We start from the raw sequence: 24,976 nt of genomic DNA on the forward strand, positions 1-24,976 counted from the left end.
TCCCCCCCCCCCCCCCTGCAGGGAGCAACAGGTCTAAATCCCGTCCTTGCACGGCTGCACAAAGCTTACTGACTTTGGTGACAACGGCCCGAAACATAAACTTTGTTGATTCAAGTTTACAGTTTGACAATGATATTCAGGAAGGCAGCAGAGCACGCCAAGAAACACCCTGGAGTAAGTAATCTTGATTTCTCCCCTCTTTTTGTTATTGAGAAATATACTTAAACATCATTTTGACAGCAAATTTGATCATGTTTGAGGGAGATCTACTCCTTTAAGGATTAAGTCTGCACAGATGACGCACCTGTAAAACTTTCCTCTGTAATTTTCATATCGTAGCATCCTAATATGTAAACATCTGTAATGGATTTATATAAATATATAATAGCAGAGCTTTTAGCATAGTAAAACGTATTTACAAACATGCACTAGTAGTTCAAAGAAAGTGTAATCATTTAAAAAGTGAAATAATCCTTTATGGCGCTGCCATGCTCGTAAAAATCAAAGTAAAAAATATCTTAAATGAATAAAATAAATGAATAAAGACATCATTTAAACAATTGCATTGATTTAATCAGCAGCACAGCCATAGAGTCAAGGGGCAGTTTTTGTTGCCATCAGATCAGTCTCCCATGAAGAGAGAGCTAGAGAGAGAGAGAGAGAGAGAGAGAGAGACAGAGAGAGAGAGAGAGAGAGAGAGAGAGAGAGAGACAGAGAGAGAGAGAGCGAGACAGAGAGAGAGAGAGAGATAAAGAGACAGAAGAGAGAGAGATAAAGAGACAGAAGAGAGAGAGAAAGAGGCAGCAGGAAATAAAAAGAATCCCTATGAGACTCTCCCAGAGCTCTCTGTTACTGTATGTTCCATCATTGTGACAGACAGAAGCAGCAAGGAACAAATCCCTGAGCCTCCACAAACCTGTTTGATCAAATTCTAACAGACAGACAGACAGAGAGACAGAGAGACAGACAGGCAGACAGACAGACAGGCTGCTTCCAGAGTGAAACCACTGTAAACCGCTGCCTTCATATCTACAGTGAGACCTCCTTACTGTCTGTCATAAACATGCACGTCGCTACATCTAGCCGAAGGAAGGAGCAGCAGTCAGTAAATATCCAGTGAAAACTCTTGAATAATCAGCGGAAAAAGCGTTTTAATATAAGCCTCCGTCAGGAAAGTAACATAATCTGCAGCATGTGTACACAAATGTTCCAGGCCTGGAGCCACTTATGTCAAGTTCTTCAGCATGTGATTAAATTTAGAGGACTTCAAGTACGGATGTTGTGATTGGCTGACCTTTGATTGGCGTTTCCATAGAGTCAAGGAGGGGGCGGAGCCTGTGCGAGGCAGCTGCACAGCGTGACGTTAAATCAATGCAGACACAGTTTTGGACAATTTCCCTCATTAAATAAATCTAACTTGTTATTTCATTTTTGTTGAGTTGGGTGTTAGAAAATGTCACAAAGTGATAATTGTGTTGAAATAGAGAAAATTCAAGTTAAACAGGAAACTTCAGCATTACCAAAGTAATTGTCAGCCATCAGTTAAGAATGTTTTTTGTTTGTTTTCCGTTCAGTGAATTTAGCTCAGCAGCTGTTTTTGACTGAAACACTGTTTTTGAAGCGAAATACAAAGAAAAGGAGTCAGAATAATATCTAAGTTTTTATTCAAATGATCCATGGAGGATCTGAATTGACGTTTTGGTCCCCGGGGCCTCCACCTTCATGGTGGTCTGTATAACATCCCAGTGGACTACACATATCAGATTTTCTTGAGTTTATTAGTCTTTCTGTGGAATCTTCTGTGCCCCTTCCTCTGAGCCGAGTTACAGAAGCTACAGCTGTCAACACACGACTCTAAGGGATGAAACAAATGACTAAATGGAGACCTTGTCTGACTAGTGTTGAAAACCTGAAGTGATGTGGCTTTATGACAGGAATCCAACCAAAGATGGAGACTTTTCTTTTATAATTTAGTGATCCAAGTTACTTTTGTGAAAATCTAAACTGAAAGTGTGTCTCCACCTCTTTAGCTCATCCCACAGTTCTTCTTCATCTGTTTGGGAATGGGTGGAGCGTTTCTTTATCTGATTCGGTTGGCCAAAGGACCCCACGTTACGTAAGAACCTTCACACACACATTACGGACGATATTCTAATGTGATACTGTACAACATAAATGCTTCAAATTTTGAAACATCTGTCAATGTGTCGTCTTTATGTCCCTCAAATATGATTCACTTCCCATCAGGATGGTTAAATTCACCGAAACTAAGATCATTATCCGGATGCATTAGGACACGATTTAACCTTTTTTCAGAGGTTTTGCATTATTCAACCTTGTGCCGATGGCGGCAGCAGCGATCTCTGCCCAGTTTCATGCTCTCCCTGACTGACCTACACTGGCTGGGACCTCATCTCTGCTCCTGCTGCTCTAAGAGCAGATAGATCACAGTTAGAGTTGCAGTAATAACAGCCGACACACTGAAGGCCTAAAAAAGACAAAACGTGGGGGCAGAGGGGCATTATCCCATCGTTCTACAGGTCAGTCATTCGATCTCTGCAGCCTGTCCATTTTCCTAAGACCAGCCTCACTTTTTTGTGGCTGCTCTGAAGACTATTTTCACGTTTGGTCAGAAAGGAGAGCGACAGATTTTGGCTCATCGTTTCTGTTCCTATGTTGGATTACGACATTTCTGCTATTACAGGGGAAACCTGAGTGGTGCATGAGCGTACTCTAAATCAGTTTAAATGTTTATGTTCAGCTGGAACAAGACCAGTAACCCTGAGCCATGGAACCAACTCGACCCCACGTACCAGTACAAGGTAACGACCTGCACACGCATCCACAGTCACACAGATTTAAAGAATTCATTTATGAGAGGAAGATGCATGAAGGGATTTCTCATCCTCCTCAGTTTGTTGCCATCTCCACGGACTACAAAAACCTGAAGAAGGAGGGGCCAGAGTTTTGAAGCTCTGCAACAAAGAAGCAGCATAAACATGGTCCGACACCCCCCCCCCCCCCATGAAGCCTGTAGGTGGAAGGGAAATTGGGCATATTAAACCTTTCCCCGAATGGATCCTGACTGCACATGTAGGACGATTCTATGTAGCTAGATAGTGTTAGTACTTTTCTGAGCTATTTCTTTCATCCTTTGATTGACGCAGAAGTCTGGTGATAGTTTCAGCGTTGGCCTTGCAGGTTTTGTGGTGAGCATCTGTGTTCTTCTGAACTTCTATGATTGCTATAAATCTACATAAATATGCTTGACTCTTAAGGAGATGTGCATGCTGGGCCGCTCGCTGTGGTGTCAGTTATTAGATAAGCTGTATTTAGCTGCACGTTTTTCATTTTTACATGAAAATAAAGAGTTTTTCATCACACAATTGTGTCAGTCAGAAATCGCCCTGCAAGACGGAGCTGACAAAGATACATGAAGTCTGATTCGTGTGTGGCTGCAAGAGTTGTGTTGATGACGGCGTTTACAGATACGGATCTTTTTCCGGCATCTACAATGGACCAACACACCTGCTGGTGGGGCAGCTGCCACTTTGTTGTTTGATTAATTGATTTGTGTCTGTGTGTGTGTGTGTGTGTGTGTGTGTTTGTGTGTGTTTAGTTACACTGGTGAGAGGATATTGAGCAGTCACCACGATGGCATTAACATATGACACACACACGCACACTCGCACACACAACACAAGAACACACACACATACACACACATGCACCAGTTTACTTCCAGGCTAGATTACAAGCTCTTGTGTGGAATCCTCAGATCTCTGTTTTATCTCTCTAAAGACACAATAATACATAATAATACACATGTTATCCCTGCTTTAATATCACACAAACAGCAATGGAAAAAAGAAAAACTGCACACATCAGCAAGCTCTCTGAAGCCTGAATAAACTGCGCCAGAGAAGTTGTCAGGTCGTGAGAAACTGGATTATAAATGGATGAATCATGTATGCCGCATCTGTTTATTTGTTTGTGTGTTTTCTGACAAGAGAGCTGAGAGTTTCCCTGACCTCTGACCTCCAGTACAGCTGGCTCGGTCCGTCGAGGGACACATTCCTCTGGCAGACCGCGGAGCCACAACCTCCAACCGGAGAATTGAAAGCCAAAGTAAGAAGCTGACTTGGGGACAGACAGACTCATAAAACAAAAGTCCCTTTAGTTCCACAGTGAAGTAAATATTTAGCGGGTCCAGCAGGAAGCAGCACTTTGCGTTCAGCAGCTCGCCTGCGCTGCTTTATACAGCGTCTCAGAGGGGAACTTTCCTTTCAGAATAATAAATAAATACATCAAAATGGAATTAGTGATTTGAACAGAAGAAGAGGGGTTTTCTTTAATCTGACTGATCTGACTGCAGCCATCTCAGAAACAGAGGAAATGTTAGAAAACAGAAGCTCTGAAGGTTTTTCTGAGGCCAGTGAAGGGCTGCAGGGTTACATAATCCCCTCCTTCTCATGTATATATATAATACTGCCTCTGGTTATTGGTATTAGTTTTATTGGGGTTACAGCAGGACAGAGTGACAACACAAATTCTGTCAAGGTGCTTATGTTTTGTTTTTTACAGAAGGTACAGAGTGGCAGCAAAGGGGAGAACAGGAACTTCGACAATCTTTGACTGATTGCTGTTGCTATCTAAAGATCTCTCAGAGGAAATTCCAGCATTTTAACAAGGATTGATGTTTATAAGGCCTAAAGTGGCTTCCTCTCTCTTATCATCATTTGTCTCTGCAAAATCAGTTGAACGCTACACAGCAGTAGGCAGTATTTCCTCAAGAAAACAAAGCTTTTATTTCAAAGACAAAAGTAAACAACGACCACAGAAGGCAGCATTTGTACAAATAGGAAATATGGCTCTGCCTGAACTTTGTCTGTAATCTGAGCACGCAGTCGGTTCGAAGCTTTGGGACGAAGCTTTTGCTTTGGAAAAAGAGCCAAATGCACCGATCACTCAGGGTCCTTCTGAGAACAAGTTTGAATGAAGAGTGGAAGCCGCTGATGCTGCGCTAACCACAGGAAAACATTCACCAGTGCAGAGCTTTCATGTCATGGTAAACAGCCTAAGAGACGTCATTATGGATCCTCATTACGGTTTATGTGGTGCTTCTTCCCAAATAAAATATTGAGATCCCATTTTTAGAAACTCAGGTGCATTATTTCTTTCTAACCCATAAAACACATAAACAGTCATAGTGGTGTCACATTAATGGCGGAATTTGCACGTTATGGCCCCGCTTAATAAAGAATCCTGTAGAAATGACTGTTTCAATTCAAACGATCCTGATCTACATTAGAGCAGGGACTGGTACCGTGGTAACGGGGCCAAAAAAAAATGAAAGAGAAGGGCCACGTCACGTTATTGAAGGTCAGCTGCAGGTGGACATAGAGTGACCTTAGTGGTCAGTAAATCCAGGCATGGGGAAGGGCCTGGCGAAGAGCTCTACCCTCTGGCGAAGCTCTGCAATGCGGGACGCGGTCTCTGCGTCCTCCAGCAGAAAGGCCTTGAAGCTGGCCAAGTTCCCTGTTGGCGAGACGAGGAACCACGGCAACAGGCTTAAAAGGCAATCTTGACACGTGTTTAAAGATTTAGCAAAAGGTATTGAAACTTAAACTTGTTACATAAAGACTTTGAATAAAATTGAATGAAGTCAAAACCAGGAGCACCTTTAATTTGAATGGTATTAGTCCTAAACTGGCAAATAAATGCTTAATTGTGAACAAAAGATCTAAAGAGTTTCTTTTTTTCTTCATTCAGACATTATCCACAGTTATTTAGTTCCTGGAATGGCCAACAACCCCACCGTCAATAATGCTAGGTCCCCACTCATGACGCACTCATTTGCTATAAACCAGAAGCATCTTCCTCACTCACCCGTCTTCTTCTTCACATCCAGCGCGATCTGAATCCCTTCATCAATAAACGCCACGACCTTTTCAAAGTCGGCTTCCTTGAACTGACGGGATGTCAGAGCTGGAGTCCCTGAAAGAGCAAAATCTAGGTAAGAGAACCTAACGCCCCCCTCAAAAAAGATCTTTTTTTTTTAGATATTGATGAAGTTAATCAGAATTTTCGGAATGACAGACATGTCAAAGGCAAACGAGACTCAGAGAAGAAAGAATGAAAGGATTTGGCTCCATGCAGTGGCGCTAACAGGTTCAGCCGACGCTCCTGCGTCGCTTTGCTAAGGATACTCAGATTTACACACATCTACTGATCACATTGTAATTCCTCCTATGTGAGTACCGAGTCGCATTCCTCCTGGGGTCAGGGCGCTCTTGTCTCCGGGACAGGTGTTCTTGTTGGCAGTGATGGAAACCAGCTCCAGGACCCTTTCGGCTCGTGCCCCATCCATCCCCCGAGGTCTAAGATCAACCAAGACCAGGTGGTTGTCTGTTCCGCCTGACAGGAAGGAGGGAGATGAAGCGCATTACTTTACCCAATAGTCAAAACTGGAGTACGAGCAAAGAAAGAGGTCACCTAAATGGCGTCTGAAAAACAATAAAAACATATACCTGACACCAGGGTGTAGCCTCTCTTCAGCAGGGCATTTGCCATTGACTTGGCATTCAGCATCACTTGAGAGATGTACTGTTTGAACATGGGAGTGGAAGCCTGCAGAGACAGATGTGTCACATCAAGGAGGTTGCAAAGGAGAAGACAGATGACTGCGGAGTGTTTGCCAGAGATCTTGTTTTCCCCCTTTTTGATGACTGCTAATGAATATTAAGAACTATCCAGGACCTGTTTCAACGCCACAGCCACCCCACCGATGGCATGGTTATGAGGGCCACCCTGAAGGGAGGGGAAAACAGCAAAGTTCACCCTCTCCTGCAGGTTATAGAGCACCTCTTTCCCTTTCTTATCCACGGACCGAACTCCTTTTCTGTAGAAGATCAGACCGGCTCTGCAATTTAAAGAGAAATCCAGATTTACTTCTCATCGACTGTAAAGACTCACGACCTCATGTGACTCCACAATTTAGCTTCCCTTCACTCTAATGCTTGATCTTTCCCAACTTTGCCTTTACTTAAGGGGTAAAAAGCAAACTACTCACCTTGCGCCACGCAAGGACTTATGGGTAGTGGTCGTGACCAGGTCAGCGTGCTCAAAGGGAGAGGGAACAGCGCCTGCTGCAACCAGGCCACTGATATGCGCCATGTCGGCCAGCAGGTAGGAGTTAAGTTCAACACAAAGCTGACACACACAGGCATTAGATTTTTTTTTTATCAAACACACTCTGTTAAATCATTTTTAACATAAGACACATAATTTTATAAGACATAAGAAACACTGACTGATCTAAATTCCTGACCTACCTTCTTCATCCGGGCGTAGTCGATGAGACGAGCATATGCGCTGGTTCCTGCTATGATTAGTCTGGGTCTGAAGAGCCGGGCGGTCTTCTCCAGCTGATCATAATCTATGAGACCTGTACTGGGCTGGATGACAGGATGAAAAGAGAATATTCACAAGAGGGGAATGGCAGCATCACTTGCGACACCCTGTCAGAGCAGCTTGGTTCTTCACACTTTGAAAACTCCGGTGTGAAGGTTTATTAAATCCAATCCCGTTACTCACATCCAGCTTATACGGCATTGATTCAAAGTAGATGGAGGTGGCTGAGATTCTCTTGGTGTCCGTCATGTAGCCATGGGTTAAGCTGAAGTGATGTGGAATAGAAATAACACCTTATTCTCGTATCTGAGCATTCAAATTTGCCTTCTATATGTTCAAAGCATTTATGCAATCCAGGCTCCCCACCCCACCCCCCCCAAACCTCCAAGTCAATAAATTCTCGTTAGTTCTTCAAACTTTACTACATTCTGTATTCACTCACTGTCCTCCATCGGGAAGATCCAGGCCCATGATTCGGTCGTGAGGCTGCAGGACAGAGGTGTAAGCTGCAAAGTTGGCGGGAGATCCAGAGTATGGCTGGACGTTGACCCCCCACAGGTTGGGGTCCAGGCCGAAGGTACTGAGGGCTCGTTTCTGGCACAGCAGCTCAATCTGATCCACAATCTCTGCCCCTCCATAGTACCTAAGAAATAGTGAAACTCATCTTTCATAGAATTCTCTGTTTGGTTGTCATAAGTAACTTTACCTCTGAGCTCAAGGCCACTAAAAAAAAGCAGATTTAAGCTTAAACCACACAAAATGACATTTTAACTTGCGAAAGTCTTTGGTAACATTTACAAGCTATGTGTCAGTTACGCAGAATAATATGATACGCGTGTACCTTTGTCCAGGGTATCCTTCAGAGTATTTGTTGTTCAGACAGGAGCCCTGAGCCTCCAGAGCTGCGCGGCTGCAGAAGTTCTGACCAGACACATGAGATTTCAGGATCCAAAGCCACGCGTCAATTTTGCACATCATGCTCATATATTAAGAAGCCGATTGTCGTGTCCTTAACTTTAACTAACCAAAAACAAAAGCAAAAAATATCTCTTTTTTTGGGTAATCGTGGTGAGGTTAGAAGGAATATCATATCTAGTTACATTTTCCTTGCATTTTTTAAAGGGTTCATCATCACAGCCTATATAAAGGGTTTATGAACATGTTGCTGCAGTGAACATCCAGCTCAGCTATTACTGACTCCCCGCGGGATTCAGCACACTGTCAAACCTGCCAAAGACACTTGAGAATTGGAGGAAAGATGGAGCTGTTGAGAGGGAAATAAATGTGAATTGAGTATTTCTCCCTGTCTCACTTCTGCTCATCATCTCTGCCTCAGCCACCTTTTCTACCTTCCTATTATTCCAAATCTGTCACCCTTCAGCGATTTCCCAATTGTTCCTGAGGGATTTAAAACCTTTCCATGTCACAGATCTCTCCATGACTTTTTAAAAACGACTTCCAAATCACACTCAAGTGTAAACACGCATGAATGATGGCGTCTGTTTCGACCGAAAATCAGAAAAGGAATCTGATGTTGCGCCTAAAAAACAACTAATACAATTTTAGCAGTTGGGAGAAAACTGGGAGTCACCCCGCTGCAGCACAAATGCACACAATTATCAAAATATTTCACTGTGACTGCGACCGACGGTGCTGCAGGATGCAGAACTTTCACAGAATTTAGGAAGAGCATGCTTTCAATAGCTGAAAACTCTAAAATCCCATGAACCTTTAAATAATGAAAGAAATGCAGATGTAACAATGGTGACTGACAGTTTGGTTCTGGGTCTTTTAAAACTCATTGCACCCGAAAAAGCAGCATAACACTAAAGCATTCTGCTTTTTTGGATTACACTTGCAGTTCTAACCTCTGAGGCGATGAGCTCCAGCCCCCGGCACTGCCGGTCCTTCTCCTGCTGCAGGAGCTTCCACATCTCCGGGTCGTCCTGGGCCAGGCTCTCTTGCCCGGTCCAGCTCAGGCCCCGACTGCATGACTGACCGGCGCATCCTGTGGCCCTGAGGACGAGGGGCTGAAAAGATGGTCGCCCTTTACAATTACGTCAAGATGTAAAGTTCTGAAACACAATTCAATGATAAAATGCGAGGGTCTGTTTTTCTGAAGAAACGCCCAGATGAGCTGGAAACCCTTTATTTTACCATTAAGTCCCTACTTGGAATAAAGAAGTTTTTCCCCCGTACATGGTTTTTATTTATTATTGACCAAAATTTCTCCTGTGTTGTTGTGTGAAAACCTTCTGTGAGAGTCCGCCTGTACAAAAAACACTTTCATCACTAACAAATTAGAATACTCGGTACTGCGGGTATTAGAATAATGTCCTTTGATGTTCTAAACCAGCCACTGAAAGAAAAACAGCAAGTGTTCAGCAGAGCAGTCACGGACAACCTCAGACATGAAGCGTATTAAGAGTGCTGACCACACACGAAGTGACTTATTTATCAGGGTCTTTGTTTGTCGAAGGCAGCATGCTCCTGCGTGATAGTTATGCAACCACCTGTTACTTTGGCCAACCAGGTAGATTAGCGGCTGTACATAAATGAAGGGAGAAAAACAAGTCTCCTTTTAATTTTCCGTATCTTCGTTATGGTTTCAAGCCAATGTTACACAAAGCACTCTCGCCCTCTTTGCTTCAACGGCATTAACGAAAAGTGTTCTGGAAGGAACAACGTTGTTTCTTCTCGTGATGGTGACAAATCCAAGTTAATCTCATGCTAATAGAAAAAAGACTTATGAGACACACGGAACAGTGCAGGAACAAAGGGACCCGAGTTACCCTTTGCAGTAAAACCTTTTTAAACAAAATGTGAAATTTTACCTATGATACCTATGTAAATAGATATTTGTACATGCAAATGTATGTAGATATTTGTTTTAAAACAATTAACCAGTGTACTCACCCGTAATGTTTGTCGTAATGACAGAGAAAGCATGTCGCACAGCGAAGAACCAGAAAACAAAGAACTGTTCAAAGTGCAAAGTCAAAGTGGGATTGACACCTGCGCGCGTGTGTGTGTGTGTGAGTGAGTGTGTATGTGTGTGTGTGTGTCTGAGCCACTGGTAGGAACCGTCAACCCTGTTTCTGCTCACTCTGCACAAGTTATTGGAAGAAAAGATGCACAAAACTGCAGGCAAGATATTCATTTTATAGAAAAAATTTACTTCAAAGCAGTCAAAGTTTGAAAAGCCACAAATGATTAATGCCTAAAGTTTCATTTTGTATTATGGATGAATGCACATGTATATATATTTTTTTTTTCAAACGGCGAACGTCACATTTGAAATGCACAGCCATTGCTCGTTTTCACATCCAGATAAATAGGAACTCATGAATATTCAGAGATATCAGAAGCCCTTTAAATAAAAGGACCTCATGAATGAGTCAGACTTTTCTTTTTCTGGAGCTTTTCGGCAGATGAATGCAGACAAACACAACTCTCCATTAATACGATCACAAGCGCTACGACATTTTGAAAGATGCAGGAAGAAAAATCACTGGTCCACGTGTCATGGTAAATGTTTCTGAGTCCATCAGCCAAATTGCTGCTGGTTCTGCTCTGCCTGAAAGTGGTGATCAGGGCAGACCTTCTGCACCAGCCTGTAATCTGTGCCAAAGAAGGCGATGAAGATACAGATGACCTTAAACGGCTTGGCACAGATCCACGCCGCCTGGGACTGGGTGTTTTCAGAGTAGCAGGTCTGCCCCGGGTCGTACATGCAGGGTTTGGTCTTCTTCGACCGGTTGGTTCTCTGGTATTCAACGCGACAGTTGAGCTCCGACACCACCGTCGCATCGTTTTGCGGTTTCTGTTGGTTTGGCGTGTTGGCGCTGGTGGACTGAGGTGGACCAAACTGAGATGTCAGGTCCGGGTCCAAGACTGAGTTTTTGGAGTGAGGGCCTGGCTCAAACACCTCCCATCCTACAGCTTTAGAAGGCGGGACGATACTGACGGATATGTTCCCCAGGCGGGAAGAGTTGTGGCGGAAGTAGACGCTGAACGTTCCGTTGATGTGATCCACGATTTTCCCTGTCACCAGGAGGCTGAACTTCACTGTTTTGACGTTGAAGTAAAAATCCCCCCAGCCCAGGATCTTCTTGGACTTTGCAGATGTTTTTGCTGGGGGCTTGACTTTAGAAACAGGACGGTACTGATACTGGTCAAGGGCTTGCGAGACATTCTGAGACCATCCGTACGGAGCATGCGAGCCATATGAAGGTGTTTTGTGCTTGGTGGAGATGATCTGCAAGTTCTTCTCTACTTGTTTGACATTCAGAGCAGCTCCAACGACACCTCTTCTCCCTCTCACGTCCACTTTCCGTTGCTGCCTGGGAAAGCCCAGAGGTTTGGCTGTTTCTTGGACCTGGGACAACAATAGGAGACTGCTTACAACACAGACAATAACTGAATTAGATCAGGGCCTGTATCCAACGTTATGCCCTGACTCTAACTGCTGTATTTATCAACCTGCCATTGCACTGTGGACGTGAGGTAGAAGGTGAGCAGTTATGAACCCTACCTGACCAAGCTGCTCAAGGTGATGATTAGGGAAAGCAAACTAGCATCTGTAAGCACAGATTAGGCACACCTAGCAGGGTAATGTGCCACACAGCCTTCCACCAACAGGACTCAGCTGTAGAATAATGATGGCAAATGATCTCATCTTGTCTTCTTATCTGCTTTATCCCTTTTGGGGTCATGGGAAGGGTGCACATATGGGTGGAGGGAGGGTCCACCCCTGGATGGGTCACCAGTTCATCGCTGGGCCCTATGTGAGCATTGCTTAAAGGTACCACAGCAGTGCTCTGAAGGCACTTCCCCTACTGTCTGGAATGGGCCTTGAACATAGAACCCTCCACTTCCCAGCTCAGTTCCCACCAATCTGAGCTACCACCAACCACAATAGCAAATGCTGTTACACCCAGTTTTAATGGCATCCAATAGTTGAAACCGATCTGGTCTGATGACGGTCGATTTAAAAACAAATGTTCCTGATAAGACCTGAGAGAATCTATCTTAAAAATAATTTCAGCAATCCATCGAGTTGTAATCTGGGTATGAGGGGTGGCTGAAAATGATGTCACGTTTCAGGTCTGCCCATGTGAAGCAACCTACTACCAGGGGGCATTTTAAATGTTGATCTCATCCTTGGGGGGCTTTTGTCATTGTGGTGAAAATGTTTCCCGATACCTTTGGCCTTGATGGTGACACTTGGCAGGTAATGACCTTATGCTCAGCACAGGGGATTTCTGACGTTCCTGCTGCTATTTAAACATGTGATTGAAACGCTCCCTGAAGGAACTGCTGGTAGCTGCAGTTTAGAATATTTATGATTGTACATTAAATAACATTAGATGTCTTGAGAGGAACAAAAACTGCTGGATTTTGATGAGGTTAATATGAACTCAACTCTGCTGTCAGGGACGTATTCAATCACAGTGTATTTACACAAGAGAGAAATCTGTGGAAACCTTGAGATCATCAGGACAGACAAACAAAGGACAGTTGCACACGAACTAGATTACAAAACGGGCGTGATCGATTAAAACAATCATGCTTTGGTGTACATCACCGTATGAGAAACACTTGCGATCGATGGGTCACTTCAGGCAAGGACTGCAGAAACCACACACACACAGACACAGACACACAGACACACAGACACACAGACACACAGACACACACACACACACACACACACACACACACACACATATAGCCATCAACACATTTTAATTCGCTGTCCTCTTTCTCCCCTCCTGGTAGAGCATTCAATTCTCTTTTCAATGCAACCTCATTATCTGCTGGATTTTTATTTATTTATCAATCAATAACCCAGAAGGGCGACAAATCACACACACATCGGAGGATAAAATATTAATATGCTTGGTGCAGGGTTAGTATAGACTTCTAAGGTTTGAAAAATGTCTCAGATGTGTGAAACAACTTTTCTCTGTTATAATTTCTTCTCATTTACTTCCAATTCTGATTTTATATCATGTTTGTTTGCCTATTTTATCTAATACATGATCAAATCTTCAGATTGATTAATCATCCATCCATCCATCATCCAATCACAAGTTATCAAGTAAAAATATGTACGAGTAGAAACTTGTTTAGAAATAGAATCTATTCTAATCATTTGTCAATGGCATTTCTTATCACCCTGTGGGACTCCTTAAACATCTCAGCCATGTGTGCCAGCCTGGAGTGAACTCCAGAGGTGCCTTATTGTTGAAAACCTCCATCTCCGGCTCCTCTAATTGGAGCCCACTCCGTGACAGCCATGTCACTGGCTGTGTCAAGATGCCAGCACACAGCCTGCAACTGAGCACCGGTGGCAGAGTGAATGCAAACGCAACACCATCGTAAACATCTCTGCAGAAGCAGAAAGAATCCTGATAACGGCGAGTGCATTTTAACAACAGATGCAAAACCATAAACTGCCAATTTTCTAGTGTCCATCCACCCAAATGAGGGAAAACATTACTTAAACTGTAATGTGAGTTTAAGAAACACAGTATTGATATTTAAATTCATTTGTTATTAAATGACATTTCTTGTGTTATCAGTTCTTCACATCTGACACTTTTACTGACAGTAACCAATGCCTTTGGTCTGTGTTATTAGGTTACAACTTGAATGTTATCTGTAATTAGCTGCTCAAGAGTGGACAACATATATAAACAAATATAAATTCATACAAATGCTACGAATAGCCATTATATTATGCAATTATTATCATATGGCACAAGTGTAGAGTCACACCTGACGCACAAGAAAACTGGCTGGAGTCCTCACATCCGTCTATGAAAACTCATACTCCTTCAGCATGTATGAAACTGTTTAACTTTGAGTACAAGTACAGATCCTTTGTTCAAGTTTTACGGTACTTAACATTATAGAATAGTTCAGGCATAAAACATGCACATATGAAGAAGTGTTCACTTCTGGACTCACCGCTGATGGGAGAAGATACATACAGGTGATGAAAAAGTTCACACACAACATCTTTATATTGTTACGTTTCTCCAGTCAGTAAAACTGATTGTCCAGGGGCTGCCAGTCCTATTTTATACTCACTACTTTTGAAGAATTAAGTCAAAAGCACCGTGAAGAGGAGACATTGCAGCGAGACTCCAAAATCTGGAATAAATACAGAGCTTCTCCCTCGCATCATCCCTCTCCCCCTTTTAGTGCTCAGCCCCCCCGCCACACACATACACACACGCACGCACACATGCACACACACATGCACACACATATGCACACACAGTGAGAGGAGTCCTCACTTTCTTCCTTGCTCATTTTCTCCACCTGGCCAACCCTCATTATGACTCGTCAACCCACAGATAGGCGCGCTCAGACGGGCATGGTTTTGACAACCCTTCCGGGCTGTTCCTGCATCCTGAAACCATGGGGAGGCTGAAAAAATGACAATGACTTTCTTTGGGAAATATATATATATATATATATATATATATATATAAAAAAAAAACTCTGACATGTCTGGTGAAATGCTGCCACCACTCAGTTTCAAGGTACATTATGTACCTTATGTGTCCTACAGTATGTTCACATTTACAGTAATTTATTTACTACTTATATGTGTTATGCCAATCAATAAATTAACTTATTGACTTTAAATTTGGAGTTTCTAAATGTTAAGCGTGTATTATTTTCTCATATGGGCATTAGTAGCAGATTTACCGTCCAATATTTCCAGGTTTGTATGGAATACCTGTCTTCTTACCTTTATCTTTCCTTAGCCTAACTCTCAATTTAAAACTAAGTATCAAACCATCAAAAATCCTCACTTCCTACAACTGAAAATATATATTCTGCTAATCGCGATGGAGCTGTACAATTGCGCGTGCACACGCTTTTACAGCACACGCGCGCTCCAGAAAGAAAGCGCTGTCCACTTTCTGCGCCGCATGGAGGAGGTGCGTAATCTTCTTTGGACGGATTTTGTAATTAAAAATGTAATATTTGGCGATGGCAATGTTTTACAGTAATAAATAAAAGAAATGTCACTATACAAGCGGTATTTGGCGAAATATGTCACTCCCAGAGGCGTGGTCTAGTTCGCCCTGTTCCCATAATTCTTAGCGCGCATGTTGCAGTTCAAATTTATAAACATATACTTGAGTGAATCTGTAATTAAACCACATATTTTTTTCCATAAAGGGTCTTCTTAGTTGGGAATTATATGTAACGATGTATTTCACCGGCTTACCAATTTCAACATAAACCGTCGGTCAAGATGTTCTCAGGGAAAATGTGTCGGACCACTCCGGCAGCATTAAGCTAGTTCACTCTTGATTCTCTTCAGATCGTATAAATCTTTCGCCTTTTACTAAAGATTTCCGTGGAGAGGCTCAACAAGAGTATATCTCAATTTTTTGATGCCCTGCGTTAGCGGGGCTTCCTGCTCATGTTCAAGAATAAAACACAATATTTCCATATTAGTGAGTTCAGGAATAACTTTAATATGAAAATCTAGTATTATATAATTGCTTCTTATAATGTGTGGTTGATTAATCGGCCTAGGATGTTGTCAGTCATTTTAAAATATAGAACAACCGTCGGATGCGATAGAATAACATCGTGCATGTTCTAGTTGTCATTATAACTCCTAGGAGCGCACGCGTCGGCACCTTTATACATGCCTTTTTCTAATTTAAGTTAGAAAGGAAGATGTTTTCACTGTAGTTTGCGATTTCAATGCGTCCAATCCGTTCGATAACTTACAAACTTGTAATTTTGTCGAAATATGCTCATTTGTTTGTGAAATCCTGCTCCTCGCCCCAGCGCCTCTAGGGGGCAGGATGTCCTCCACGGTGATTACAAACCCAGAAGAAAACGAGAATGCAGCTATGCACCGAGGCCAGACAACGTTGATAAAACAAGAATAAAAAGTAATTTTGGGCTATGACACAAGTTTATTCTATGTCCTTTTTAGTTTGCAATAATAATATAATAATAATAACTATCTGCAAAATGTGTTCAAGCTTACGACATGAGCTTATAATGAGTTTATTTCACCGCCTGTTTCCATGAGGAACCGTGGGTGATGAGCCTGTCGTGGAAGATCGGGTGGACCACCACTGGAGGTAGCTGTAGTTCACTCTTGATTCTCTTCAGATCGTATAAATCTTTCGCCTTTTACTAAAGATTTCCGTGGAGAGGCTCAACAGGAGTTTATCTCAATTTTTTGATGCCCTGCGTTAGCGGGGCTTCCTGTACATGTTCAAGAATAAAGCACAAAATTTGACATTAATATGTTCAGTAATGATTTTAATATGGAAACCAAGCTATTATCAAATAGTTACTTAAAATGTGTGGTTGATTAATCGGACTAGGATGTTGTCAGTCATTTTAAAACATAGAACAACTGTCGGATGCGATAGAATAACATCGTGCATGTTCTAATTGTCATTATAACTCCAAGGAGCGCACGCGTCGGCACCTTTATATATGCCTTTTTCTAATTTAAGTTAGAAAGGAAGATGTTTTCACTGTCGTTTGCAATTTCAATGCGTCGAATCCGTTCGATAACTTAATTTAAAATTTTGTCGAAATATGACAAACTTAGAATTTTGTCGAAATATGCTCATTGTGTGTGAAATCCTGCTCCTCGCCCCAGCGCCTCTAGGGGGCAGGACTGTCCTCCACGGTGATTACAACCCAGAAGAAAACGAGAATGCAGCTATGCACCGAGGCCAGACAACGTTGTTTTATCAAAAGTAATTTTGGGCTATGACACAAGTTTATTCTATGTCCTTTTTAGTTTGCAATAATAATATAATAATAATAATAACTATCAGCAAAATGTGTTCAAGCTTATGACATGAGCTTATAATGAGTTTATTTCACCGCCTGTTTCCATGAGGAACCGTGGGTGATGATCCTGTCGTGGAAGATCGGCTGGACCACCACTGGAGGTAGCTGTAGTTCACTCTTGATTCTCTTCAGATCGTATAAATCTTTCGCCTTTTACTAAAGATTTCCGTGGAGAGGCTCAACAAGAGTTTATCTCAATTTTTTGATGCCTTGCTTTAGCGGGGCTTCCTGTACATGTTTAAGAATAAAGCACCATATTTCGACATTAGTAAATTCAGGAGTCATTCTAGTATGGAGCTCGAGCTGTTATAAAATAGCTACTTAAAATGTGTGGTTGATTAATCGGACTAGGATGTTGTCAGTCATTTTAAAACATAGAACAACTGTCGGATGCGATAGAATAACATCGTGCATGTTCTAGTTGTCATTATAACTCCAAGGAGCGCACGCGTCGGCACCTTTATACATGCCTTTTTCTAATTTAAGTTAGAAAGGAAGATGTTTTCACTGTCGTTTGCAATTTCAATGCGTCCAATCCGTTCGATAACTTAATTTAAAATTTTGTCGAAATATGCTCATTTGTTTGTGAAATCCTGCTCCTCGCCCCAGCGCCTCTAGGGGGCAGGAATGTCCTCCACGGTGATTACAAACCCAGAAGAAAACGAGAATGCAGCTATGCACCGAGGCCAGACAACGTTGATAAAACAAGAATAAAAAGTAATTTTGGGCTATGACACAAGTTTATTCTATGCCCTTTTTAGTTTGCAATAATAATATAATAATAATAATAACTATCAGCAAAATGTGTTCAAGCTTACGACATGAGCTTATAATGAGTTTATTTCACCGCCTGTTTCCATGAGGAACCGTGGGTGATGATCCTGTCGTGGAAGATCGGCTGGACCACCACTGGAGGTAGCTGTAGTTCACTCTTGATTCTCTTCAGATCGTATAAATCTTTCGCCTTTTACTAAAGATTTCCGTGGAGAGGCTCAACAAGAGTTTATCTCAATTTTTTGGTGCCCTGCGAAAGCGGGGCTTTCTGCACATGTTTAATGACAATATTCATCCATATTCCACCGCTTATCCGGGGAGCCTACGCAGAGGAGCCCAGATTTACCCTCTCTCAAGATACTTCTTCCAGCTCGTCCAATAAACTTAATCTCTCTTCAAAGACAGAAAGGAGTACATTTAATTATTTTGTCATCTTTGACTATATAGCGGGATACTGACTAATGCATAATCAGTTGTTTATGCGCAGATGTTGACCCCTTCCATTGTAACAAAAAATCTGGCGGTGCGTCAACAAATAAAATCAGGCTACAAATTGTCGGTGCAATAACCGTGTTTTATATATCTGTTCTATAGGTGACACATAAAACATTTCTCATGTTAATTAACAGTATACATGCCTTCTAATTTAAATTACAAATTAAGACGGTGATAATTAAATTTATAATTTCAGTGCGTGGAATCCTTTCGATGATTTACAAACGTAAAATTGTGTTGACATGTGGAGCTACAGTACTTGCCCTTCGCCCCAGCGCCTGCAGGGGGTAGCAACGTCACCCAGGGTGATTAAAACCAAGAAGAAGAGAAGGAGAACGCAGTGGCGGATAAAACGAGAACAAAGTAATTTTGGGGTGTGAAACAACTTTATTGTATACGTTTTTATTTGAGCATAATATTTGTCTCACGATCTCTAAAACGTGTTCAAATTCCTGAACAGTTTAAATGATGAACCGTGGGTGATGATCCTGTCGTGGAAGATCGGGTGGACCACCACTGCAGGGAATTGTAGTTCACTCTTGATTCTCTTCAGATCGTATAAATCTTTCGCCTTTTACTAAAGATTTCCGTGGAGAGGCTCAACAAGAGTTTATCTCAATTTTTTGATGCTCTGCGTAAGCGGGGCTTTCTGCACATGTTAAAGAATAAAGCTCCATGTTTTCACATTAGTATGTCCAGGATTAATTCCAATATGAAAGTGGAGCTATCATAGGTTGGGTTAGGGTCATTACATTACATTAGTAAGTTCAGGGTTATTCTTAATGTGAAAAGCAAACTATCATAATTCCTGTAATTGACCAAAAACAGATAAAATGAATCAAGTTGTACCCTTTAGAAAACGCAATACGTTATTGAAATGCTGAACTCGGGTTGCACGCTTGTGTTGGCGTGAATATTTTGTGTTCGCTGTGGGGCCGCTAGGTGGCAGGATTGCCACGCCCACTTATTGGAAACCAAGAAGAAGAAGAGTAGGAGGAAGTGGGGGAAGAAGAAAATAAACGTCATTTTGAGTTGTGAAATGTTTCTTTTGTTTACGTTTTTCTTCTGGAATATCAAAAAATGCCTGGATTGTCTTCATTTGGGAGGAAATAAAGAATGATCTTCACAACATTGTAATTTTATTTGAATCGACATTCAGTTTTTATGGCTAACTTTATAAACAGCAATTGTGCAAAGTCTTATGCAAATAAGTGCGAATTGCTCGTTTTTAACCTTAATATATGTGTGTTTAAATTAATTATTGATTAATATCCTCAAACTAAAGTAAATGTATGCATAATTTGTCACACAAGCAGGTGGTACCTGAAGCATGTGGCTGTGTTATCTTTCTGTGTACAGTACCTTAATAACTCTTAACAAATATCTAGTACATTTATAAATGAGATGTGTTTCGTGCATCATAGATACATTGAAGAAATTTATTTTATGTAATTGTTACGATAAAATTGAAACGAAGAAGAAGGCCCAGCCGGTAAGGCCTGTTTAATTAATGCGTTCAGCTCTTTAATGGCTTGTAATGATTTTATGTCACAGTGATCTCTTCTAGAAGATCAGCAGGGAAGTAGCCCAGCTTGCGTCCAGTGCTGACCTTTAAGTATCCACCTTTCTCATCTCCTTTCTTCACTACAATCTGAAACACAGAGAAAGTTCACCTTAATTCCTTGGTGATATTGTGAGAACAGTTATTTTGTTGGACATTAATAAAATAAAGAAAATATGCTTTCTTTTGCAGTCATTACCTGATCTTTCTTTAATGTGATTTGTCCCATCTCCCTGTTTCCTACAAAGGAGCGTGTCACCTTAAAAACCCTTTCTGATGCTCGTACCTTAATGAGGTAGTTGGTGGGGAAGTAGCCTGACTTTTCCCCCATCTTTCCCTAAAAAGAGCCACAGCAGAGGTTTAAAATACAACATCTACAACATCAACTCTTAAGATGTTCAACTCACCCTCCACCATTCTTCATTGGAGTCATCCAACACTGTGATCCGATCACCAGGGCTTAAACAAAAGGGACAGAAGGAATAAAGCATTTTTGTTCATTTTTACATTTCAAGCATTTTTTTTGTATAACAACCTTATATAATTACATGCTCGGTGGGTAATATTTAAAACTTGTAATCATACTGGAAATCAAGGTCATCCTTTTCTATGGCCTTGAAGCGGTAAAGAGCCAGGTAATAGTGGGATTGGGAAAATGTTCCCTTAGCCTGTTGACAAGCCAGCACAGTCATTACTGCTTAGGCAGCTAAAGTGCAACAAACTCATGTAAACAAACATCATTACTAAGTCAACTTGATAAATAGTTGCAACAGTCTTTTTTCTGACCTTTTCATCTGCTTTGTCTCCACCTTTCTCCTTCTTATCCTCAGGTTTCCCTGTGACCATCAGACAAATTCATTATTTACAACAATTTGTTTACATCATACTGGTGAGATAAGTTTGCTTGTACTTGACCATATTACTTTCCTTACAACTCTATTTTACTTTTTCCAAATAAAACAGCACTACGTGTGTGTCAGATCTGATTATTTAATAATCGTTAATCACGTCTGCTGCAAATATGCTGAGCTTTGATTCATTAGCATCTACCTTCCCCTCCCTCTTCGTTTTCTTTGGGCTGCTGGTTCTCCTCTTCCTCTTCTTCCATCATCATCATCATCTGAAGAAGAAACATTATTTGACATACACATGTTACTTTTAATTTCTTTATGTATGGATTATTTCATTCATACATTTTTACTTGCTCCTCATATTTTATAATGTAGTCATGTAATATGAATGAATGTTTGTTTATAAACACGCACATTTTTCTTGTCATTTTCATTCTTTTTACGCTCCTTATTGGCCATGATGACCCCAACCCGCAGAGTGTCAAAAACTGGGTCATTCCGATTCGGGTTGTCTGGAGAAAGTCAGAGCCGTAATTTAGATTAATAAATGTTACCAATCAGATGTACAGATCAATGCCAGGCAGGCTGCAATACTGGACTCACTTGAGTCTGGTTGGTCGCTGCTGTACAGGGGGGAGCTGTAGGCTCTTCTGAAGCCGGGCGGCTGCGTTAGACAAATCAAGGCTGTTATATGCACCAAAGTTTCCTGTGTGTTTCCACACTTTGTCTTACTGTTGTGTTAACTGGCTGCAGAGAAACTCACAATTTTACCAAAGCACCTCTGGAATTCTACATAGGACTGACATGAATGGTGGATGTTGGTCTTGCAGTTTTTACACCTCAGAGCAAATTTGTTGTTTACTGGAAGGGCAAAAGTGGATAAATTAAAACTGCCATTTATTTATTCTTTCATTTGTTTGTTGTAGTAAATATAAATATACGTACGGACTATCATGCGAGCACAGACGTCACAAAACTTTGGTTTCTTGCAGTAGTGGTCCTTGAATTTGTGCGGTTTGTCATTAACCCGGACGACAGGCTCTTGAGGTTCTGGTTCCTTCTCCTCCACTTCAACCTCCTCCTCATATATAAAATAGACCTTTACATAAAAAAACAAAACAAAACAATATATAACTGTTATTTACCAAAACAGCACATGAGTGTGTTTTAATGCACACACAAAGAACAGGAAATTAGATAAAGGTAATGTGGAGTATTTCATAAATGTGCAAGTTTCATGTTTTGGGAGCATCTGACTGAAAATGTTTAATTCCAGGGCTTTATTTTAAATCATATACGAATCATTCCTGAAACTTCTATCTGCAAAATTTTATTCCCCACTGGGATAAAAACAGCAGAAACACAAAAGTCATGGTTCATATTTTTCCAGTCGTGGTTGAACTGCGTTCCTGCCCCAGCTGGTGGCTATTTTAAACTGTCTCAGAATGGTACTGTTGACAGTGACGGGGGGGTGGACATGGTCCTGCCACTCACAGTGTCTCCGTCCTCTTTCACTACGTTGTCAGGCACTGGAGGGTTGTCATGGATATCCAAAGAGTGTTTGTCATCCTCCCTGACGCACACACACACACACGAGAGGAAAAACTCATTCAACTTCCGACAGCTACTTTCAAAAATTAAAACCATGACATAAAAACAAACAAATAATTTCACTGACTGACTTTTATATCAAATCACTGATCTAAGTCAAAATTAGATTTTCATTGTGCATTGCGACTCACATAATCCATTTGAGAACATTGAGCTCTTTTTTTGAGCAACTTTAAGAATATATTACAGAATGTAACTATAATTATAACTAATTATATGAAAAAAATAATATTAATATTAAATATTAAAAACTACTTTGAAAAATCTCTGCCACAATGCAAGGAGAAGCCAGTGTGGATCATGCTCATAATGTTTGATTTGACACAGATTTGCTGTAAGACTTAATCAAATTATTCCAAAAAAGGTTTAAGTTTCTTATCCCATTTTAAATTCTAGCTATTTTACTGTTTTTAAATTCCCAAACTTTTAAACTCACATCTGTGCAACAGTTACAGTAATATGACCTTTTGAAAATGATCAATCTTAAACGAGTGCATCAAAAATGCACGAAATATACTTACAGATCCATCGGTAGCCGTCAATACTGCTTTACCTACAAAGATAAGTTTATTTTAGTTTTACAGTACAAAAAGTATTGAATTATTTTTTTTTAAATCAGGAGTTGGCTGCCAGGGTTATCAAAACCAAAAGCTACCTGCTCAATTTTCATGAAATCCCAACTGAACTAAGACGGCCAGGGTGTTTTGAGGGTTGGTTGTGATGTGTTGCCACCAACAACGTTAAGTTTAAAATACATAAATAAATAAAAATAAATGGAGGACTTACAAAGGAATTACACAACACAAAGACACACAAACAGATCACACATCTGTGTGAATTCTGATCGAAAAGCTTGAAATACATAGCAAACACATGCAAACACACACTGCACGAGTGTCCTTGTCTGCTCGGCTGAACCTATTCTAGGGCTGTGAAATTTAATCTACTCAGCACATCTAAATCTGGTCCAGTAAGCTTGAAAAAAAGAGCAAATTGATTAAAAAGTAACCACAATCAAAATCACTCTTTCTAAAATCACAAATATCTACAAAACTTATAATCTTTACATAATTGCTATATAAATATTAGGTTGAAAAATGGACCCATATGGTCTGACTTGAAGAAACTTTACACAATAACCTAAAACATCAAACCAGCTGCATCTTACCTTCAGTCAAAGTTCACAGAGCTCTGAGGATAAAATCCAGCACACACGGGAAGTTTCCTTTCCTGCTGCCAGTTACAGGAGCTGATCTGTCCAGTGGATCCAGAAGGAACAAACCTGCGTCCTCAGTTCAGGCCCACTGGGGTCAACGTCACGATGAGACACTTACTGTCAATTTAGGTGATCCCCAGTGTTCCTGAATGAACATGTGTGTATATTAACCTATGATTGAGAGCGCGTGTGCTTGAATGTGTGTTTGTGTGCATGCCATACGAACCACTCATGTGTCAAGATGACTGTTGGCGACAGCTGGGGACCCTGGACGGAGCACCGATGACGACCAGAAATCAGATACTTTCACTTGCTCTATCTTCATTGCACACTCACCTTTTTCTCCTTGTCATTTTTCACAAACAGCAGAAGTACACACACTGGTAAACACACTCTCCTCTGTTGTTTCAGAACCAGATAAAGACTTTATTTGTCGCTGGGTGGTTTGTATCAATGATTACACATTGAGGATCATTACCCTTTCAGAAAAAATCACACCAGGAGTCTTTTAGGTATGTATATGATGAGATTTTGGTCACACTTCAGAGGAGAAGGGTTTCAAGTGGAAGGTTTTATTGATGTGACCCCAAAAGATGAAATTATCTTTGATTATTTTCCCCCATTAATAAAATCTCAAAGCAGATTAAGACGGTCACAATTTCACGCTACAGATTTACCTCAGTTCATCTATAGAGGGACTGTTTTATTCCAACCTCAACTCTTTGGGACAGAAAAAGGTGTAGATTTTTGCTAAAGGGCAACATTTTACAGTACTTCAAAAAAGGAGACTTAAAAATATCATGGTCCCTTTGCACAGTTGAATATAATCACAATTTCACATTTCAGTAATGACTTTAATCCACATTTATGTTACAAGGAAATATTAAGAAGGTCAGATACGTCATTTTATTATCGCGGGACACCAGCAAATAGTCAAGGTAAAAATATTCAATCATAGAGCTTTCTCTTCCTCAAAGGATTGTTTATTCATTCATTTTCTGCTCGGTCCAAGACTTGCTGATTACAATAGTGAAGGCGTGCTCACATATATTAAGTTTTTTAAGGAAGTACAATGTTTGGTAAAATTCCATACTAAAGCCATTCTAAACATTAGATTTGAATTATCTCTAAAATATTTTTAAGAGCAATTTTAGCTTTGCAATGGAACAACATACATCGGACAACCAGCTCCAA

At 41.0% G+C, this 24,976-nt stretch overlaps 4 protein-coding genes, 1 long non-coding RNA gene and 5 other non-coding genes across 12 annotated transcripts; 7 read left to right on the top strand and 3 right to left on the bottom strand.

The window, feature by feature from the left end:
* On the top strand, positions 1 to 3,386 carry ndufa4l2a (NDUFA4 mitochondrial complex associated like 2a). The gene is made up of 4 exons (XM_057041125.1): positions 1 to 174; positions 2,031 to 2,116; positions 2,762 to 2,822; positions 2,915 to 3,386. The coding sequence occupies exons 1-4, from the start codon at positions 130 to 132 to the stop codon at positions 2,969 to 2,971; spliced, it is 249 nt and encodes an 82-aa protein (XP_056897105.1). The 5' UTR covers positions 1 to 129; the 3' UTR covers positions 2,972 to 3,386.
* A 1,398-nt stretch (positions 3,387 to 4,784) lies between these two features.
* LOC130530175 (serine hydroxymethyltransferase, mitochondrial-like) lies at positions 4,785 to 10,468 on the bottom strand. Its single transcript, XM_057041124.1, has 12 exons — positions 10,330 to 10,468; positions 9,282 to 9,443; positions 8,255 to 8,334; positions 7,856 to 8,056; positions 7,597 to 7,678; positions 7,335 to 7,457; positions 7,073 to 7,212; positions 6,760 to 6,922; positions 6,531 to 6,630; positions 6,262 to 6,417; positions 5,890 to 5,997; positions 4,785 to 5,538 (listed from the first exon to the last, which is right to left on the bottom strand). The coding sequence occupies exons 1-12, from the start codon at positions 10,360 to 10,362 to the stop codon at positions 5,411 to 5,413; spliced, it is 1,476 nt and encodes a 491-aa protein (XP_056897104.1). The 5' UTR covers positions 10,363 to 10,468; the 3' UTR covers positions 4,785 to 5,410.
* A 20-nt stretch (positions 10,469 to 10,488) lies between these two features.
* On the bottom strand, positions 10,489 to 14,760 carry LOC130529649 (neurexophilin-2-like). The gene is made up of 3 exons (XM_057040095.1): positions 14,746 to 14,760; positions 14,389 to 14,439; positions 10,489 to 11,791 (listed from the first exon to the last, which is right to left on the bottom strand). Exons 1-3 carry the CDS (start codon positions 14,758 to 14,760, stop codon positions 10,961 to 10,963), a joined length of 897 nt encoding a protein of 298 aa, XP_056896075.1. The 3' UTR covers positions 10,489 to 10,960.
* Positions 14,761 to 15,464: 704 nt separating this feature from the next.
* LOC130530538 (uncharacterized) lies at positions 15,465 to 21,148 on the top strand. Of its 3 annotated transcripts, XR_008951865.1 has the most exons (5): positions 15,465 to 16,349; positions 16,493 to 16,544; positions 17,078 to 17,991; positions 18,138 to 18,189; positions 20,935 to 21,148. It is a non-coding gene; the product is annotated as an uncharacterized LOC130530538 (long non-coding RNA). The 3 variants fall into 3 exon arrangements; XR_008951864.1 differs by having other exon boundaries at positions 15,469 to 16,349; positions 17,078 to 18,189; XR_008951863.1 differs by lacking the exon at positions 20,935 to 21,148 and having other exon boundaries at positions 15,479 to 16,349; positions 18,138 to 19,274.
* On the top strand, positions 15,744 to 15,857 carry LOC130530760 (U5 spliceosomal RNA). The gene has a single exon (XR_008951924.1). It is a non-coding gene; the product is annotated as a U5 spliceosomal RNA (small nuclear RNA).
* LOC130530749 (U5 spliceosomal RNA) lies at positions 16,556 to 16,669 on the top strand. The gene has a single exon (XR_008951914.1). It is a non-coding gene; the product is annotated as a U5 spliceosomal RNA (small nuclear RNA).
* On the top strand, positions 17,387 to 17,500 carry LOC130530761 (U5 spliceosomal RNA). The gene has a single exon (XR_008951925.1). It is a non-coding gene; the product is annotated as a U5 spliceosomal RNA (small nuclear RNA).
* On the top strand, positions 18,201 to 18,314 carry LOC130530752 (U5 spliceosomal RNA). The gene has a single exon (XR_008951916.1). It is a non-coding gene; the product is annotated as a U5 spliceosomal RNA (small nuclear RNA).
* On the top strand, positions 19,077 to 19,190 carry LOC130530751 (U5 spliceosomal RNA). Its single transcript, XR_008951915.1, has one exon. It is a non-coding gene; the product is annotated as a U5 spliceosomal RNA (small nuclear RNA).
* stac3 (SH3 and cysteine rich domain 3) lies at positions 19,666 to 24,627 on the bottom strand. Its single transcript, XM_057041788.1, has 14 exons — positions 24,009 to 24,627; positions 23,735 to 23,927; positions 23,088 to 23,119; positions 22,450 to 22,528; positions 21,901 to 22,054; positions 21,719 to 21,816; positions 21,559 to 21,619; positions 21,370 to 21,467; positions 21,155 to 21,224; positions 20,891 to 20,940; positions 20,690 to 20,772; positions 20,512 to 20,563; positions 20,304 to 20,441; positions 19,666 to 20,194 (listed from the first exon to the last, which is right to left on the bottom strand). The coding sequence occupies exons 3-14, from the start codon at positions 23,093 to 23,095 to the stop codon at positions 20,087 to 20,089; spliced, it is 999 nt and encodes a 332-aa protein (XP_056897768.1). The 5' UTR covers positions 23,096 to 23,119; positions 23,735 to 23,927; positions 24,009 to 24,627; the 3' UTR covers positions 19,666 to 20,086.
* Between the last annotated feature and the right edge of the window lie 349 nt (positions 24,628 to 24,976).

The sequence above is a fragment of the Takifugu flavidus genome, chromosome 8 (genome assembly GCF_003711565.1).
Source record: "Takifugu flavidus isolate HTHZ2018 chromosome 8, ASM371156v2, whole genome shotgun sequence".
Classification (NCBI taxonomy): domain Eukaryota; kingdom Metazoa; phylum Chordata; class Actinopteri; order Tetraodontiformes; family Tetraodontidae; genus Takifugu; species Takifugu flavidus.